Raw genomic sequence first — 15759 nt, forward strand, 5'->3', positions numbered from 1 at the left:
TGAGGGAAAAAGACTCCTTTTTCTGCAGCACTTGTCACAACTCATTTGCCAGGCTGCCTCTTAACTGGTCATTAAGTGAGATGCTAATGCTGAGGGAAAGTGGCAGTCTCAGATTGGCCACCCCCCTCCCTTCCCACCTTCCCGGGCTCCTCGTTGGCCTGACAACGGACGGCAGCCAATGCCACTGAGCATACCCACAAGGAACAGGGGTGCTATGTCGGTCAGATTGGAGCTGACAGCCAATCAGATTGGTTCAAATAGCGTGACCTCTCGATCACATTCTCCTCCAAATAGGTATTCAGTGGATGCTGTGAGCGAGGACGGGAGCGCTCGAATGAAATAAATAAAGACCAGGGAACGACATTGCGTAAAAATGCTGACAGGAAGTTGACTCTGCCCCACCCCCCGATCCCCAAGGAATTGAAATATTAATTTGTCCTGGGGCTATACAGAGAAAGCTGGGCTTTTGGTAGACAATAAGTGGTGTTTTATTAAAAAAAAACGTCAGCGGGAGGGGTGAGGACCCTGGTGGAGCCGCTCAGACACTGTAAGAGTGGAGAGCACCAGCGGCCGTGATTGGTTTGGTGAAGAATCTGTTGTTTAGGAACCGGGGCTGGTGCTGAGGGATTGTGACAGGCAAGGTCATGGGCAACCAAGTGTATGCCCTTGGCCCTCAGCCTGGTGAAGCCCCTCTCCTTTTTTCTTCCTGGGGAGAAAATAAGACCAGCCTACGTAAGGGGGAAACCGACCAGAGTTCCCCCCCGATACAAGATGACCCAGAGACATATCAGGCAGAATAGGAGTGGAAAAGCCAGTCTTGGGCCTTGTCAGCTGAAAGCTAGGAGATGGGGAAGTGTCAGTGTCAGTGTCAGTTCAGTTTGACAATGGCTGAGGTTGGAGGGGCTGGGGGTGGGGCAGGGGTGGGGCTAAAGGAAAACAGCAGTCAAACAGTTTTGCATCTGGTTCGAGGTCACCGAAGACTTACCAAGCCTCCATACAGCGCTCCCTCCCTCCCCCCAACTTGATATGAGTAAACCCAAAATTAACTAGCCAGACAGATCCTACCTTGTCATTGACAATTACATCAACTCTCAGACCAAATGAGAGCACATTATATCAACAGCAGCCACTCACTATATGATCCACACATGATCAGCAGGCAGGGAAAAGCAATCCTTCACCAGATCAGAGGAGGAGTTGACTGTTTAAGGAGGATTACAGTGCAAAAGTCTCTTTCTCTGTTTCACATCATGAAGTTATTTTTTCTATCCACTTCCCAAAGAGGGAGAACAAATGAGTTTGACTCAAAGCAGCTTCTTTCTGGAAATTATCCAGGAATAATGTACCACCATGTAATTACTCCGGATAAGATACAGAGCTTGTGAAAGATCATTTGTACTGTGTGTCTAATTAGTAAACCCTTCAGATGCTTGAATCTCTGGGAAAAACACTTAGGGGTAAATTAGAGTGGAACATTAATAAAAAAAAAAATAAAAAAAAAATACTGAAAGCAGAAACGGGAAAAATGCACGATTCACATTCGAAGCAAAGTTTCACAACCGCATAAAAAAAAAATAAACACTGTGAAAAATAGCCACAAACACTGTGACTTTTCTCACACCTTTTTGACAGAGAAGCACAAACCACTTCCTCCTCATTTTAGCCCCAAATGTCCTGTTCACACATTTTATGAAGCAAATATGAGAAACAAAACCACAGCTACCCCTCCATCCTGCTTCTGCACTGAACTTTTACGATAAAATTTGTGATGAGTTAGGGCATTTTATTCTAAACCTAGCTCTGCAATCCAGCAGCTAGATCTGAGGTGCAGCCGTTCAGTGAGCCAACGAGAGGGGTGGTGAATGCACCATCTGTGGACGCCCCTCCCTCAGTGGGGGCCTTCCCAGTGTTCAGACTACCTGCTGGAAGCCCAGAGGTGGAGCTCATGCTGACAGCCTGGGCTCAGCTCGGCTCCCCGGAGCAGCTGCCCCAGCTCTCTCCTAGGGCCTGTCCTGCAACAGGAACACCACCAGGAATTGTAATCCTTCCCAGTCCCAACATCCGGAGACGCTCCCCCTTGCAGCCCCATTTCCAATCCGCACCCCACCTGCTCGGGCTCAACACAGGAGGCCCCACTGCTACTTGAATGCAAGACAGTGCTCTGCAGCGCATTATCAATTTAATACTTTAAACTTCATTTTCAGAAGCTTTGTTTAGAGCAATATGATAAACAGAGACAAGGCAATTACCTCCAAAAATTATGTGAATTGTGTTTATGCTAAATAGATATTGACATGTTTTCTGGGAACAGAAGGTTTCTAGAAATTCAAAAAGTGTGTCTTTGCTGATGCATGCAAGTGTGTCTGAGTTCTTGTATCAATGGAAAAAAAAGCTTCCTTCTCAGCTCTGGTGCATTGAGTCATTTCTGCCTGAGTGATTTCAGTTTTTTTTTTTTTTTTTATCAGTTTGCATAGAGGATACGGAAAAAAAAAAAAAAAAAAAACATTTTTTTTTGTTCTCGCAATTTCTGAACTTAATTTCATTCCACCTCCATTTGCTTGGAACAGGCGCAGACATAGATAAGAGACCAATGATGAGGAAACATGTTCGACACAAGCCCCGGGAGCCCCCACTCTGAACATCATAAGAGACTTTTACAGGCTCTACTCTCCCCTGTCAGCGCATTTATCTCCAAATGGATTGTGGGTATCTAACAAACGATCAACACAATAACAAGCCCAGAGCAGAGGACCATGCCTCCGGTATGTCCCTTTAAGCCTGAAAGAGGCGGTTTTTCTGCCTTTCTCTCCAATGTGGGATAGTGATAGAAATGACCTCTGAGTGCACTCTCCTGCTCTGGCTGTAGTGAAGTGAGGTCTGCACACAGAAAAAAGGATGTGGCTTTTATTATACATGCAGTATACTCTCTTAAGTATATACTGACCGACTGAGGCGAGTTATTTGTGTGTTTAGAATTTGTAAGTGTGTTACACTGGTTGTGTTACAGCATTAATCAAGGGGGGAAGGATTTATTAACAGGGCTCTTTTATTAATCTGTCTGATACTTTTAGATAATCAATCAGTAGTTGTGTAATTGGTAAAATATCCACACTGGGAAGTGACTGACCTGCGTCTGGGTTGTTGGAGGGCTTCAGGGCAGCAGCCGCCAGTCTGGCCATCATGGGTGATATCAGGCCTTTGCTTGCCGAGATCTTCTCCATGATGGAGGAGGTGGCAAAGGAGGTCGGGGTAGACGCCATGGCTCCGTCTGCCCCTGCTGTGGAGCAGCCCTGGGTCAGTGAGTCAGTGGGCATGGAGTGGGCCCCAGAGGATGCAGCTGATATCAGGCTAGCAGCTGGCGGAGGTGGTTGCAGAGGCAGCCTGGGTATGAGGGGGAAGAACGGGTTGGCGGCCAGGGCGCTGTTGGAAAGAGCGAGGGCCACCGGCATGTTGCTGGGCAGGGCCTGGGACAGCAGGCTGGACATACGCTGCCCTGCACTGGACAGTGAGGGTGTGGGCTTGAGGGTGTGGCCTGTTGTAGAGGAGGAGGAGATGGCAGTTGTGGGCGTGGCCAACAGGTGCGATACAGTGGTGGACTGCTGGGTCGTAGGCGAGGCACTCAGGCTTGAGTTCTTGCTGCTGATGGCCGAGAAATCCATCAGGTCGTCGTTGCTCGATTCTTCTGGCTCGTCCTTTGGCGGCAGGAAGGTGGAAGAGAGGCCCATGACGCCCGAGGAACGGATGTGCCGGCGCTCGTGTTTGCGCTTGTGGGAGGTCATCTGGCTAGTGGAGGTAAAGGTGAAGCCGCAGCCTGAACGGATGCAGTGGAAGTGGTTGGTTGCTTTGCTGTACACGCAGCCTTCGTACTTGCACTCCTCATACTTGTAGAACTTCTTGAAGCCATCTTTGGCGTAAGCATCATCCTTGATGTGGTAGCTCTTGTGCTTCTCAATGTCACACTTGTTCTTAAAAGTGAATGTGCAGCCTGGGCGCCTGGGAAAAGAATTGAAAATACAGGGAAAACATGATTGGACACGATGCTACAGCTGGGAGTCATGGAGAGGGTCCACATGGTTCAAATACTTCACAATAGAGGAATGATAACTGAGGCGGTTCAGTGACACAGCAGCAGCTCATTGACACGTCGCCACCTGCAACCTTTGCCAGAGGGATTACATGAGAAGGAGTGGGGTTGATAAATCAACCAAGCGATCATCTATATCTATCAATAACAGTTCTCTGGTGCATGCTTTTCAAAATAAGAGCTTGATGCAAACTTGTGAAACCAAATGCACTTTTTATTTTACAGAGAGGCCTCTCACTGTGATCCTGTGATGTTCAGAAACAGTAACTGGAAGCTGTTAGTTGTGATTTCACTTGTGATGTGACTGTGTGCTGATCATTTGTTTTCTTCTAAATACTAAATACACTCTTTATCTGTTGCGATCTGTTGGCTTTTGTTTTTATGTAAATCGCTATAACGGCCTCTACCGCTCTTTGTTCACATGTTCAGACACTACACATGATGATAATAATGATTAATATAATTTGCAAGTTATCAAAAAAGAAAACAAAAGAAATTGTGAAAAAATGTGTTTTTATGGTTTTAGGCTCAGTGTTGGTTTTATAAATGTATAAAAAGCATCCACCACATCTGGCCTATTCACCTGCAGTGGAAGTGTGTTGTCTTCTGCCCGTAGAACTGACAGCCGACTGTGCCACAGTCCTCAGTGGCACGAAATCTCTGGAAGCCATCGTTGATCAGCTGGGCGTTCTTTTTATGGAAGTTTTCATGGGTCATGACATCTGAGGTGCTGGTGTACACCTTGCTGCAGCCCACCTACAAGCGGAGACAAAGCGTGGTAATTGAAAACAAGATGCGGGCCCACAGCAGACTGAGAGTTTCAGTTTGCAAGAATGGTTTGAAAAAAGCCAACTTCTAAAAACACAGGGCTTTAAAGAGATCTGATCTACTGTACAAGTCATAGAGAAAGGAGCTCGGTGTGGTTAAGAAAATGCTAGTGGCCTAGAAATGGGTGGAAGAAGGTTTCTCACGTTCACCATTTAATGTGTTGTAATGCACATCAGAGCAGTGCAAGTTTCAACTGAAACCCCTGCGAATTGGAAACAATCTTTTCATTGTGACAATTGGAAAAAAGAAAAAAGTGACTGAAAGAGGCAGTGGTCACAGCAGGCAGCTGAAACTACAGTACCTTCCTGGCAAAGCTGCCTTTTAGAAAATGAAATTCATATTTGGAGTGTGACGGCGCAGTCATCACACGCTTTCTGTAACTCAGAGAACAAATTTCAGAGGTGGAGGGGGCAGAGGAAAGCAGACACGAGGAAGATGACTGTCTTGGTCTTTAGTTTAAAATGCTCTGGTACTTGGGAGCCCTCAGAGCCAACAGAGGGGGGAAAAAACAGGTAATGTTTGAATTAAAAGCAGCAATTGTATATCATCCCTGGCACTTTTCATCCGCACAAAGCGGGCAACTTCTCCATATTGAGTCAAACAATGAAAAAAATGCCTCTCTGTTTTTTTCCCCCCTAAATCAAGAGAGCCGATGCCAACATCTGCAGGTTCTCAGGGACTGTTAAAACAAGGGCTGAAACGTCCTAATAACAATTACGCCGTTAGAGGGGTTTAAAAAAGAATATATCTCAAGCCATCCTCCGCTGCACTGCTGCCCTGCCGGTGAGAAAGCTCTCTGCACAATGACACTTTGAAAATAAGCAGATGTAAAAAATTAAACAAATCCAGAGGGGGGAACAATCTTCAACTGGCTGCTTGGTACTAAAAGATGAAAAATGTGTAGTTTATATAAACACCTAACTGAATTTTTATCCATGCCAATTAAGGAGCGAGAGAGTGGAGAGGTGGGGAAAGCACAAGCAGCCTCACGTGTGTTTGCTCTTTTTCAATTTTCTTTTATTTACTTTAGGACACGTTTGGCCAAACTGCTCTTTAAAGACACTTTGGTGTAAATGGAAAAAGTGTGGAACCGTGATTCCATTTCACAGATGCACTTAAACTGTGTGACTCTCAAACATCCTGAAGTTGTGTGTGTGTCTCCCGAGTGGCCTCATTTCCCAGATCCTGGCATCAGTTTTATACTGCCCCTAAATATTTTTGCCACAAAAAAGTTGTTTTAAGTTTTAAGTTTGAATGGGCTGTGTGTGATGTGGTTTAATTACCATGTTTGTTTTGTGGCTGTGGAATGTAAACTGAATGATGAATTATCCATCAATTATCTTTAACATTTTTAATCAGCATATGTGAGTTGTGGGTTATTTGTTCTGTATGGAATGCTTAAGCATATGTGGCCATATTTGCAGACACGTATTCGTCTGTTTCCGTGCGTTTATACATGTGCCTGCATGCATACCTACTGTACGTGTTTGTGGGTTTTTTGTGGGTATGTGTGTGGGTGGAAGAGGAGGTGTGAGTCTGTGTAGTGTACCTGCATGCAATGGTAATGGGTGCTTTTTCCATTGAGGTGGCAGCCATGGTAGTAGACACTGCAGTCGTCCAGAGGGCTGAAGCGCATGAATCCATGCTGCAGGGAGTTGTCCCTCTTCTTGTGCATGTTGTAGTGCCTGATTACATCCTGCTTACTGGTAAACCTCTGCAAAAGGGGAGGGGGAAAAATGTACAGCAACAGGTTGCTGTTTATTTAAACCAGTCACAGATTCAGCAACAAGTCACTTTATCTCTGTGGAAGCAGCAGCTGCAACATTTAGGAGCCAATTGGTGGTTGGGGAGGGCTGTACATGCTGCAATGGAGAGGGCCAGGACGTCTTTAAATATGACGCGTTCTGTGGTTATTGATTTACTTTGCATATAGTTGTGTCCTATCCAAATGCTGCACCAAAGGCTCTGGGACTTTCTCAGTACAAGAGACGCTTGAAATGAAACATGAAACATGAAGTATGCTCCCCATACACCCCCTGTCTTTACATTATTTTTTTCCCTTCCACCAAAATCAATTTTTTTTAATTAAGATGAATCAATTGGCATGCAAGATCACAGTTCTGATGTTTCTGACTCTGGAAAAATTATGTTCCATGCAGATGGTTTCTCAGACGTGCACAGGGGAAAACAGAAGACAACAGGAACAAACAAACAAACAAGCCAACCAAAAAACATTTTCCCTTTCAATTCGCTGAGATATGATTCCATTTTTAATTAAAGCATTAACACTCGCTTTTGGTGCAGGCTTCGCCTGTAATGATGAGTGAATATGCTAAGAGGCCTGCCTTCGAAAATTACAACATAAATAAATAAATAAATAAAAAATCCCTCCCACACCCATGATTCAAGAAGGGAAAACAGAAAAGTCACTCCACAGAGACCTGCAGCAACCAAATCTGCTGTAATTGGACTTAAGCTGATGTTACAGAAACTGTAACGGGAGAAGAGCAAATCAATGAGACAGTTCTTCAATCCATATTTATCTCCAGTTGAGAGAAAAACATCAGAAAGAACTATTCTAAAAAGCAACTAATTGCTGTACAAAGTAGGGTAATTGCTTTGTGTCATGTGTTCCACTCGCGCACAAGTAAAAAGCTAAGATCTCACACAGCTGTTCCCATGCTCTTGGCCCGTTTCCCACTGCATATTTCTGAGATGTTTGACTCCTGTAGGAGTAAACACTTCATTAGGGTTTTTAATCTAATTGATGATTGCTTTAGATTCCTCACTTTTGTTGAAAAATCCCAATCTTGGTTCTGGGCTTTGGGCTTTCCGATACCTAATAGTTGATGATGACGAAAGATAAGTTGGACTGTGGTCAGGGTACATTCGATCCATCAAGCTGTCCAAAATAGGCCATGGAGAGAGCTGACTGGGAAAAAGATCTCATTTTCAGTTGAGTGGTGATGAAGGTTGGGAGCCACTTGCTAAATTTATTTTAGGATTCCCACTAGCGTGGCAAGATGCACACTCTCGCTCATGTACAAGCCCATGAAAGGAGAATGTTAAGACTCAGCCAATCGCCCGCAGGCTGGCAGTGGGATAATATTCCAGGAGTGTGTGTCATGTAACATTTCATGAGTTATCGCTTCGAAAGGGACTGCTCATCACTGCCTGCCTGTTTTTTTCAGGGTATTGACATCCCGAGAACTGGCTTCCAAAGCATATCTGTGTTTCCACCCAACGCAAAAGCAACAGAGAAATGTGGACCTGACCGTGGAAATTGCCATGATAACCTGAACTAACACTCTAAATAATGACATGAAATGATTTTCCTTTGTATTCCTCCAAGAATGTGTCTCATCAGACTGTGAAGTGGGATTCATGCAGAAAATGAAAGCTTAGATACGTAATGCTTTTCATCACATAAACAATATTTATCGAGCGGTAATCTCTCTTGATCAGGAGCAGACAAAGGAGATTACAGATGACGATGGCTTAATTCAGAAAACTGTAAAGAAAGGAAGGAAAACACACAGCGCTAGCCGTGCATGGATTTTTTTTTACATCTTTGACAAATCTACCCATGTTTGTCTAACTCTCTCAGGCCATATGCTGCAACAAACACGGGGTCTGCAATATGATCTGCTTTGTGTTTTTTCTCCTTCCTGTGCCTTATATGACAACTCCCGGGACCAGGACAAGATTAATAACGTGAAAGGGGATTAAAGGCAGGCCCCCGGTCATTGGCAGATGTCTTCACAAAAAAGAACACATAGATAAAAAAAGAGAGCCATACTTCAAGCATATTTACAATTAACCCTTGTGATGAAAGGGCAACTGTCAAAGACCAACTGTGCTTGGAGGACGCCTGCAAACTGAATGAGTGTAAACACCTATTGCCTGTTCAGCAGACCAAAGGCCAACACACTTTTCATCTTTGTAAACTTTGACTGGGTGTGACCACTAATGGAAAGATGACACATAATCCTATATGTCTATTCTAAAGATCACCATGTCCTGAAAAAGAGAGATTGCTTCAAGTCACCTAATATAACCTTGTTATGAATAAATAAAACAACTAACTAGCTGGTTTTATCCACTGAGGGAGGCACCTCACACGTTTTGGCACATTTTTCTCACTGTGTGAGAATCTGAACTGTGAGGCACAGTTCTGCATCATACAGGAAGAAATGCTAAATGTGTATTTGGATGATGCTCAAAAAAGTGATAAAGTACTCACGCTCACCTGGTAGTTACACTCAGGGTCCATGCAGTGGTAATGCTCTCTGTACTGGTAGGCACAGTGCACATGCCCACAGTGTTGACTTCCAGAGAACCTGAAAACCAAGTTACAGGACACATTTCAACAGTTACACATTTTTAACGGACACACAGAGCAGCGGAGTGAGGGACATCAAGACTGGTTCACAACCTGGGAACACATAAAGAGCTTATCACACAGAGAACAGTCACAGGGATGAAAAACGCGGCGATGATAAAGCAGCTCAGAAAGATGTCGGTGTGATTCAAGAATAATTAACAGCAAATAAAGAATGATTAGGGAAGAAATTATTTGAAATTCCAGGAACAACAAAAATAAAACAGGTGAAGGAGTTTTCAAAGGCAATATGCGTCTCACCTTCAAAGTAACACAGCTTACACCTTCAAACTGGCTTCTGCTTTCCACACTGCTGCAACAATTTACCCGTCTGTCACACCAATTTCAGCCAAATTAGCTCCATTTATTTCCAAAGCAGCCGTAAGAGAGACTTATTACACTGAAACCCTTTCCCTTGACACACATTCACACGCCCCATAACTACTTTATTTCTCAACGCTGTGAAAACCCTTGTCAAATCAATGCACTGTTCTTTCGGGTTAACCACAGTTTTACGCTCTGAGGAAAAGGGTCAGGTATCCTGAGATGTGGGAACATCTCTGTCTACTTTTCATCCCAAACCCCTTTCTCTCTCTTTCATCTGGAGTCCAAAGACCAGATTTTAGTCTGGCACTAGATAAAAAAAAAAAAAAAAGGCCTCTGCTTGCTACAGTACAACCACTTTTACGGTGATGATTATAAGCCTGACGATGATGACTGTTAAAATCCTCCAATTACCAGTGAAAACACACAAATAAACATTTGCACTGCTGCTGCCAAGAGCTCCATCTGCAAGTGCAGAGGAGAGGGGGAAAAGGGGGCTAAGTAATATTTTTTCCATCTCTCTTTCTGTTTTTCCTTGTTAGGATTATCCCAGAGCTGCATTTACAGATCACTTTGCTGAGTTCATTAAGCTAATTGAACGGTATATCCACTACACTTTTTAAGTTGGCTGTGTGAGTGTATGTGCGAGTCTGTAAATGGTGATGGGAGTGGGGGGTGGGGTGGGATAGGGGGGTGGGGTGGGGGGGTGGGGGAGGCCTGTGGAAAGGTTTGATGAATCTTTTAGAAAAGACCAAACCAGTCAAAACAAGTCGAACAACCTGTATGCAATAAAGCCAACACATGCGCCACACATTAGTGTTTTCTATACTCTTCTTTCATATACAGTACATATACATATGCATGCGCACACACACACACACACACACACACACACACACACACACACACACATTTACACTTATGAACACACAAAGTCCCCCCATCCTCCTGAGGCCATGGCCCACCCCTCTGCTCATTGCCCAGCTGTATCACTTTGCCTCTGGACAATTCCCACTTGCCGCGTCAGGGGGCCTAATGGGCCGCTGCTATTCAGCAGCAGATTAAATATTAATATCGCCACGATACAGAGATTGCAGCGCATCTCCAGTTACAATAGAGATACACAGATCAAAGTGCCGAGGCAATAGTGGGTGCATGAAAGCATTTAAAGAGTGAAAACTGCAACTAAACACTACCAGGGAAGCTCTTTAAAACATCAAACTGTAGTGTGGTGAGGAGATGAAGAACTTTTTTTCTCTTTTCACGAGGATTGGGTGCAAACACGTTTACAAAGCTGGTTTTTAGTATTAGCGTGCACTCATTAGCCCCTAGCTCCGAGGAGGACCATCCCCCACCTCCACCTCCCCTCTCTGCGCTACATTTGCCCTTTTTATGAGCCCTCCTTTTCCATTTTTTTCCTCCCTCCTCTTCTTTCCTTTCTCTTTTTTTCCTAACCTCAACACGGAAATTGAAACTGTATCTGGGCTTATCTGCAGCCTCCCCGTGCATCAACTGCCGAGATGTTTAGACAAATTTTATGCATTATGCAGCGCAAATATCAAAACAGTTCTTGGCAGTGCCAGCAGAAGCCTCATTAAAAATTCCTTAATTAAATCTTCTTGCAAAATGTAATCAGTCCAAGGAAGGGGTTTTGTGTGTGTGTATGTGTGTGGAGAAGAGGATGTGTGTCTGTCAGTGCCAAGGCTTTGATTTGTGCCCTTCATGTTATGGCTTGGAGAAGTAATCATTAATGCCAAAGCCACTTTGGCTTTTCAAATGCTGTTTTTCTTTCTTTTTAAACGGAATAAACAAACAAGTGATAATCACCTTTCTAGTGTCGGCTCAAAATTAATCCAGAATGGGGGACATTGTTCTGTGTCCATTGAAACGAAAGATACCTCCCCTCCCCTGATGTTTTTGTCTGCGTTGGTGTGAATGACTGACTTTTTAGATCAGTCACTTCCTCATGTGTTCAACAATAAACGGCAGAACTAAAGAAGAACCCGGCCTGAGCTCATATCCTCTCTGTGTCACTCACAGCAAACAGTACAGAGTTGCACAGCATTATGTTCTCCTCAGTGTTTTAGTGCTATACACACTGTGAGCATTTATTCAACCAGTTACAGTAAGCTACCATCAAACCATTTCTCTTTCATTAAACCCCCATCCTTCTACTTCCTCTCAGCACATAAATTCTTTTCTTAATTAATTTACTGCGCACAGAACATTTTCATACCAGTCTACCATCTAGTTACATCACTGAATAAAACACACCATCAGTACATAAAGAAAGCCCACCTCTGTTTTGGGTATATTTTTTCATCGGTGTAGCACATTGAGGGATTTGCATACCTGGCAATATATTTCTGGTAGAGGTTGATGTCGTCACCGGCGGGTTTATCTGGTGGCAGGCCATTTCTAATGCGACAGCAAACACAAAGGAGACAGGATTAATAGTGAGGTTGGGTTGCCTGTTGTTAATAAAAACAAACTGACACAATATTTACTTACAAGCCGCTCCCAAACTTTGGACTATCAATATGCATTTTCTTGTGGCATAACAGCGTTTTCACGTGGCGTATGAATCAGAGATGGAAGGTGCACACTTTGATGCATGGTCTCCCAACCAACGAGAGGCAAAATGCAGGAGCAAAGGGACATTAATCTTTTATGGAGGTATTTTGGTGAGTGCTCATATGCAAAAATGGATAATGGGGATGTGGAAAAAAGCTCCGAAAAGGTCTTTTCTGATAATCTCTGAGGGCCATGCCTCCAATGCTGATGTCAAGTTGTCTCCATTCAGTCTGGACAGTCAGTTCAAACAAAAAATGTAAGACAACACTGATGCTTCAGATGCATATGGATCAAGCTACATGACTTAGTACCAGTTTTCAACTCAGTCAAAATCAGTTGCAAACAGGACATCGAGGGAACTTTATTGCATTACAGAGGCGTGCTGAGGAATGTTGTGTGCTCTTTGTCACCTGTGATGTGACTCCCTTCACGAAGCTGGTAGCAGTACTGTCTGTAGATGTCATAATACAGTTATTGGTTCTGCTTGCTCCCTCTCAGGAATGGCATTTAGCTCCATGTGAGCAGCTCCACACGGGGGATGACCTGAGGTTAATCTGGCCCAGAGGGGAGGATGTGCTGCCAGACATTTTCCCTAGCACCCCCTCTCCTCCCTGTATACAAGCACCAGACTGGGTCAGTTAGCCAAGCTTGCAGCTCCACTGAGCCCTAACCTGACAAAGGCCAAAGCCTGAGGGAGAGGTGCCTGAGGGCTCTTGAACAGTGTCTTTGATAGGTCTTGACTAACTAGAGACAAGGTCAAAACCAATCAAACAGACTCTGGGAGCTGTTTCCTACTGGTAGTGCACACGACTGTAGGCTAGCTCCCCAAACCCCTCGTTTGCTTCCTTTAAAGTGCACTCGTCAGGCAGTGTTTAGTCGGCCCCTGTGACTCGCCGGGAGGTTAGTCATGGCTCCAAAGTAATTAAAGGGAGAGTTGTTACACCCTAGCCAAACGAAAGAAGTCAGTCACTTTGCGATGACTGTGCTAAATCAGTCTCCACGGAGTGCTACAGCGAGTAAACACTTCATGTGCCTTCGCAACTCATCATGTCGTGGATCTATTGGGCGCTATGCGCTATTTCACACTACATTCCTGTTGGCTGCTGTGGAGGTAGCAATTACCTTTGCATTAGGCTAACTGACTCACAGTAGCAGTTAAGTGTATGTGAGCTTCACATTAGCTCCAAGGTGTTCCACTGAGAGACTATCAGTGTGAAGAAGATAGGCCTCTGAGCTTGGAATCGTTTCAATCCACCAGTATACTTGTGGAAAGTGGAATTTCACTGACAGGTTATGTGACTTATTATCAGATTTCAGGCATGCATTGTTTTGGTGTACATAACTAATGCATTATGTCACATGATGTTATGGGATGCATGCCTTCAGATGATGGCATGCATCCCATGTATGTTATTCCCTCATTCTTAACTTCACCAAGGAGGTCATGTTTGTCTGTCTACATTGTTACTTGTTACCTGGATATCTTAAAATCTGCTCCACAGACTTCAATTACATTTAGTGTGAAGTTCAGTCATGGGCCGAGGAGCCTCTTGTCTTTGGTGCGGGTAGCGCCACCATGTTACCATTTGCAAAGCCATACTTTCACTCAATCCTGCTGAAGGTACAACATCACAAAATTTACATCCCTGATCAACACATATCTATTCATCTAGGCCACGACCATTTCTGCCTACTGAGAATTTCCACCATTTTGAATGATTCCCTTCTTATTTGACCAGTTCATCTAAAAATTAAATGATGCACCAGATTTGACAAATGAGACACTTTGAAGTACTAAAATCTTATGGCATTTCCACTATGGGTAGCACTCCAGCCACATGATAAATTCATTAAAAAAAAAATTGCACAATTTCTATTTTTGGACGGGATTTACATATTCCCAAATCAGCAAAAATGTGTATTTTTTATGCAGACTAAAAACAAATGAAAAGCCTTGTCTGTGCGTTCTAGTTTTATAGGACAATGTTTGAGCAGACTTACTTAACGGAGGACACAGTGCCTGTGGTGATTGAGTCAGTCTTGGAAAAGCTGGACTTCAGGTAGTCGGCGGCATTGAAGCTTATGTGTCCTGTCTGGTCCATTGTGAGGCCTGGAGTGATGCTGGCCCCAGCTGCACCTACAGTCGGGACACCAGGAGCTCCTGGGTTCCCCGGTGCCGAAGCGAGGACATTGGGCATCAACGAGGCCTCGGGATTTCCTGGCATCAGTTTCTGAATTGTTCTGATGTCATACTTCGAAGGGCGGCCCACTTTGCCAGTCTTAAAGGCGATGGCACCGCCCATGTCAGGGTTGCCCTCACCAGGCTTGAATAGGTGCAGAAACTTGACGTTCTCCAGGTCGTACTTGGAGGGTCGCTTGTAATTACCGTTCTGCTGCTGTAGACTCTCACCCATTTTCAGCTTCTGAATAAAGAAGTCATACTTGGAGGCTCGGGATGCCATGTTCTGCATGTGAGAGGGATTGGGTGGTTGGGATGTGCCCAGCTGAGGTCCTCCTGGCTGTTTGTGGTCCAGGCTGGAGGGGTAGATCTGTGCCTCTGCCCCGGGGAGGCACCCGGAGGACTGAATGATGGTAGCACTCTTCTCTTGGGCCAGTTTTGAGTTGAGGTCATCTGGTTTGGGTGGGGAAGCATGGATGGGCCAAGGTAGGGTCTCGCCAGCTTTTAGCTTGCGAATGTACTCTTCATACTTGGAGAAGCGGGCACGCCGTGAGGCCTCCTCACTGCTGAGGGATGAGGGGTCTGAGGTAGCGGCTTTGAGCTTCTCAAAGCTGATCTTCTTGGTCAGCTCATCCCTTACCTGCTGGTCATCATAACCGAACATTCCCAAAAACTCATTCATGGTGTTGGCTGCATAGTCTCGCAGGGCAGATGCTTCTCCTGCAGAGAAAAGCAAAAGAGGGCTCCTTTGTAAAATGTATAATTCAACTGCATTCATATTTTTCCTTACAAGACTGCCACCAGTAAATTTGAAAACGTAATCTAGAGTGACTGTAATAACACCTTTACTTGCTAAAACAGCATATACGAATGTGATTGTTTTTTCATTTGAGTAGTGAAACTGCACCCAACTTAACTCATTGCTCAAGAAGTCAGTAGCCAAATTCAGGTCATTAAATCAGTCTATAAATGGTTTCCTCTCGCCTTGACTGTTCCACTGTCCGTGTGCTTTGTAGTCGAAGTGGATAGTCTGCAAATAATTTTTTCATTTGACATCAAATATGTTGGTTACAAATAGATTAATCTGGTAAAGTAGCTTTGTGTTAAAAGTGTAGAATATATTTTGTTGGCCCAATTAATGAAACAATGCTATCTCACCTTACCATTTTGGCAAACACGCTGCGACATTTAGATAATGGAAAAACTATACTACTTTATAGTGTATCCATTTTTCTGAACAATGGATGTTTATGATTGATGCGATGCCATTATCCTTGTAACTTCAGAACTGTAGTGAATTTAATCACAGGAAAGTGATTCTCCACTGCAAGCTACACCAACATCTGTATATGCTGTGTATTTATGTGTCTACAAAACAAGCAGTCTGAG

The 15759-nt window shown here is 44.2% G+C and overlaps 1 protein-coding gene across 1 annotated transcript in view; it reads right to left on the reverse strand.

Moving 5' to 3' along the window:
- The window catches only part of casz1 (castor zinc finger 1), a 78698-nt gene that overhangs the window by 11286 nt on the left and 51653 nt on the right, over positions 1-15759 (reverse strand). Inside the window, exons 3-8 of the mRNA XM_022741817.1 lie at positions 14193-15090; positions 11970-12035; positions 9162-9252; positions 6462-6626; positions 4668-4840; positions 3128-3993 (exon numbers count right to left, since the gene is read on the reverse strand). Coding sequence (XP_022597538.1) covers positions 3128-3993; positions 4668-4840; positions 6462-6626; positions 9162-9252; positions 11970-12035; positions 14193-15090 — 2259 coding nt within the window. The remainder of the gene's footprint in view (positions 1-3127; positions 3994-4667; positions 4841-6461; positions 6627-9161; positions 9253-11969; positions 12036-14192; positions 15091-15759) is intronic.

The sequence above is a fragment of the Seriola dumerili genome, unplaced genomic scaffold (assembly GCF_002260705.1).
Source record: "Seriola dumerili isolate Sdu_G_001 unplaced genomic scaffold, Sdu_1.0 BDQW01000056.1, whole genome shotgun sequence".
In the NCBI taxonomy this organism is placed as follows: Eukaryota; Metazoa; Chordata; class Actinopteri; order Carangiformes; family Carangidae; genus Seriola; species Seriola dumerili.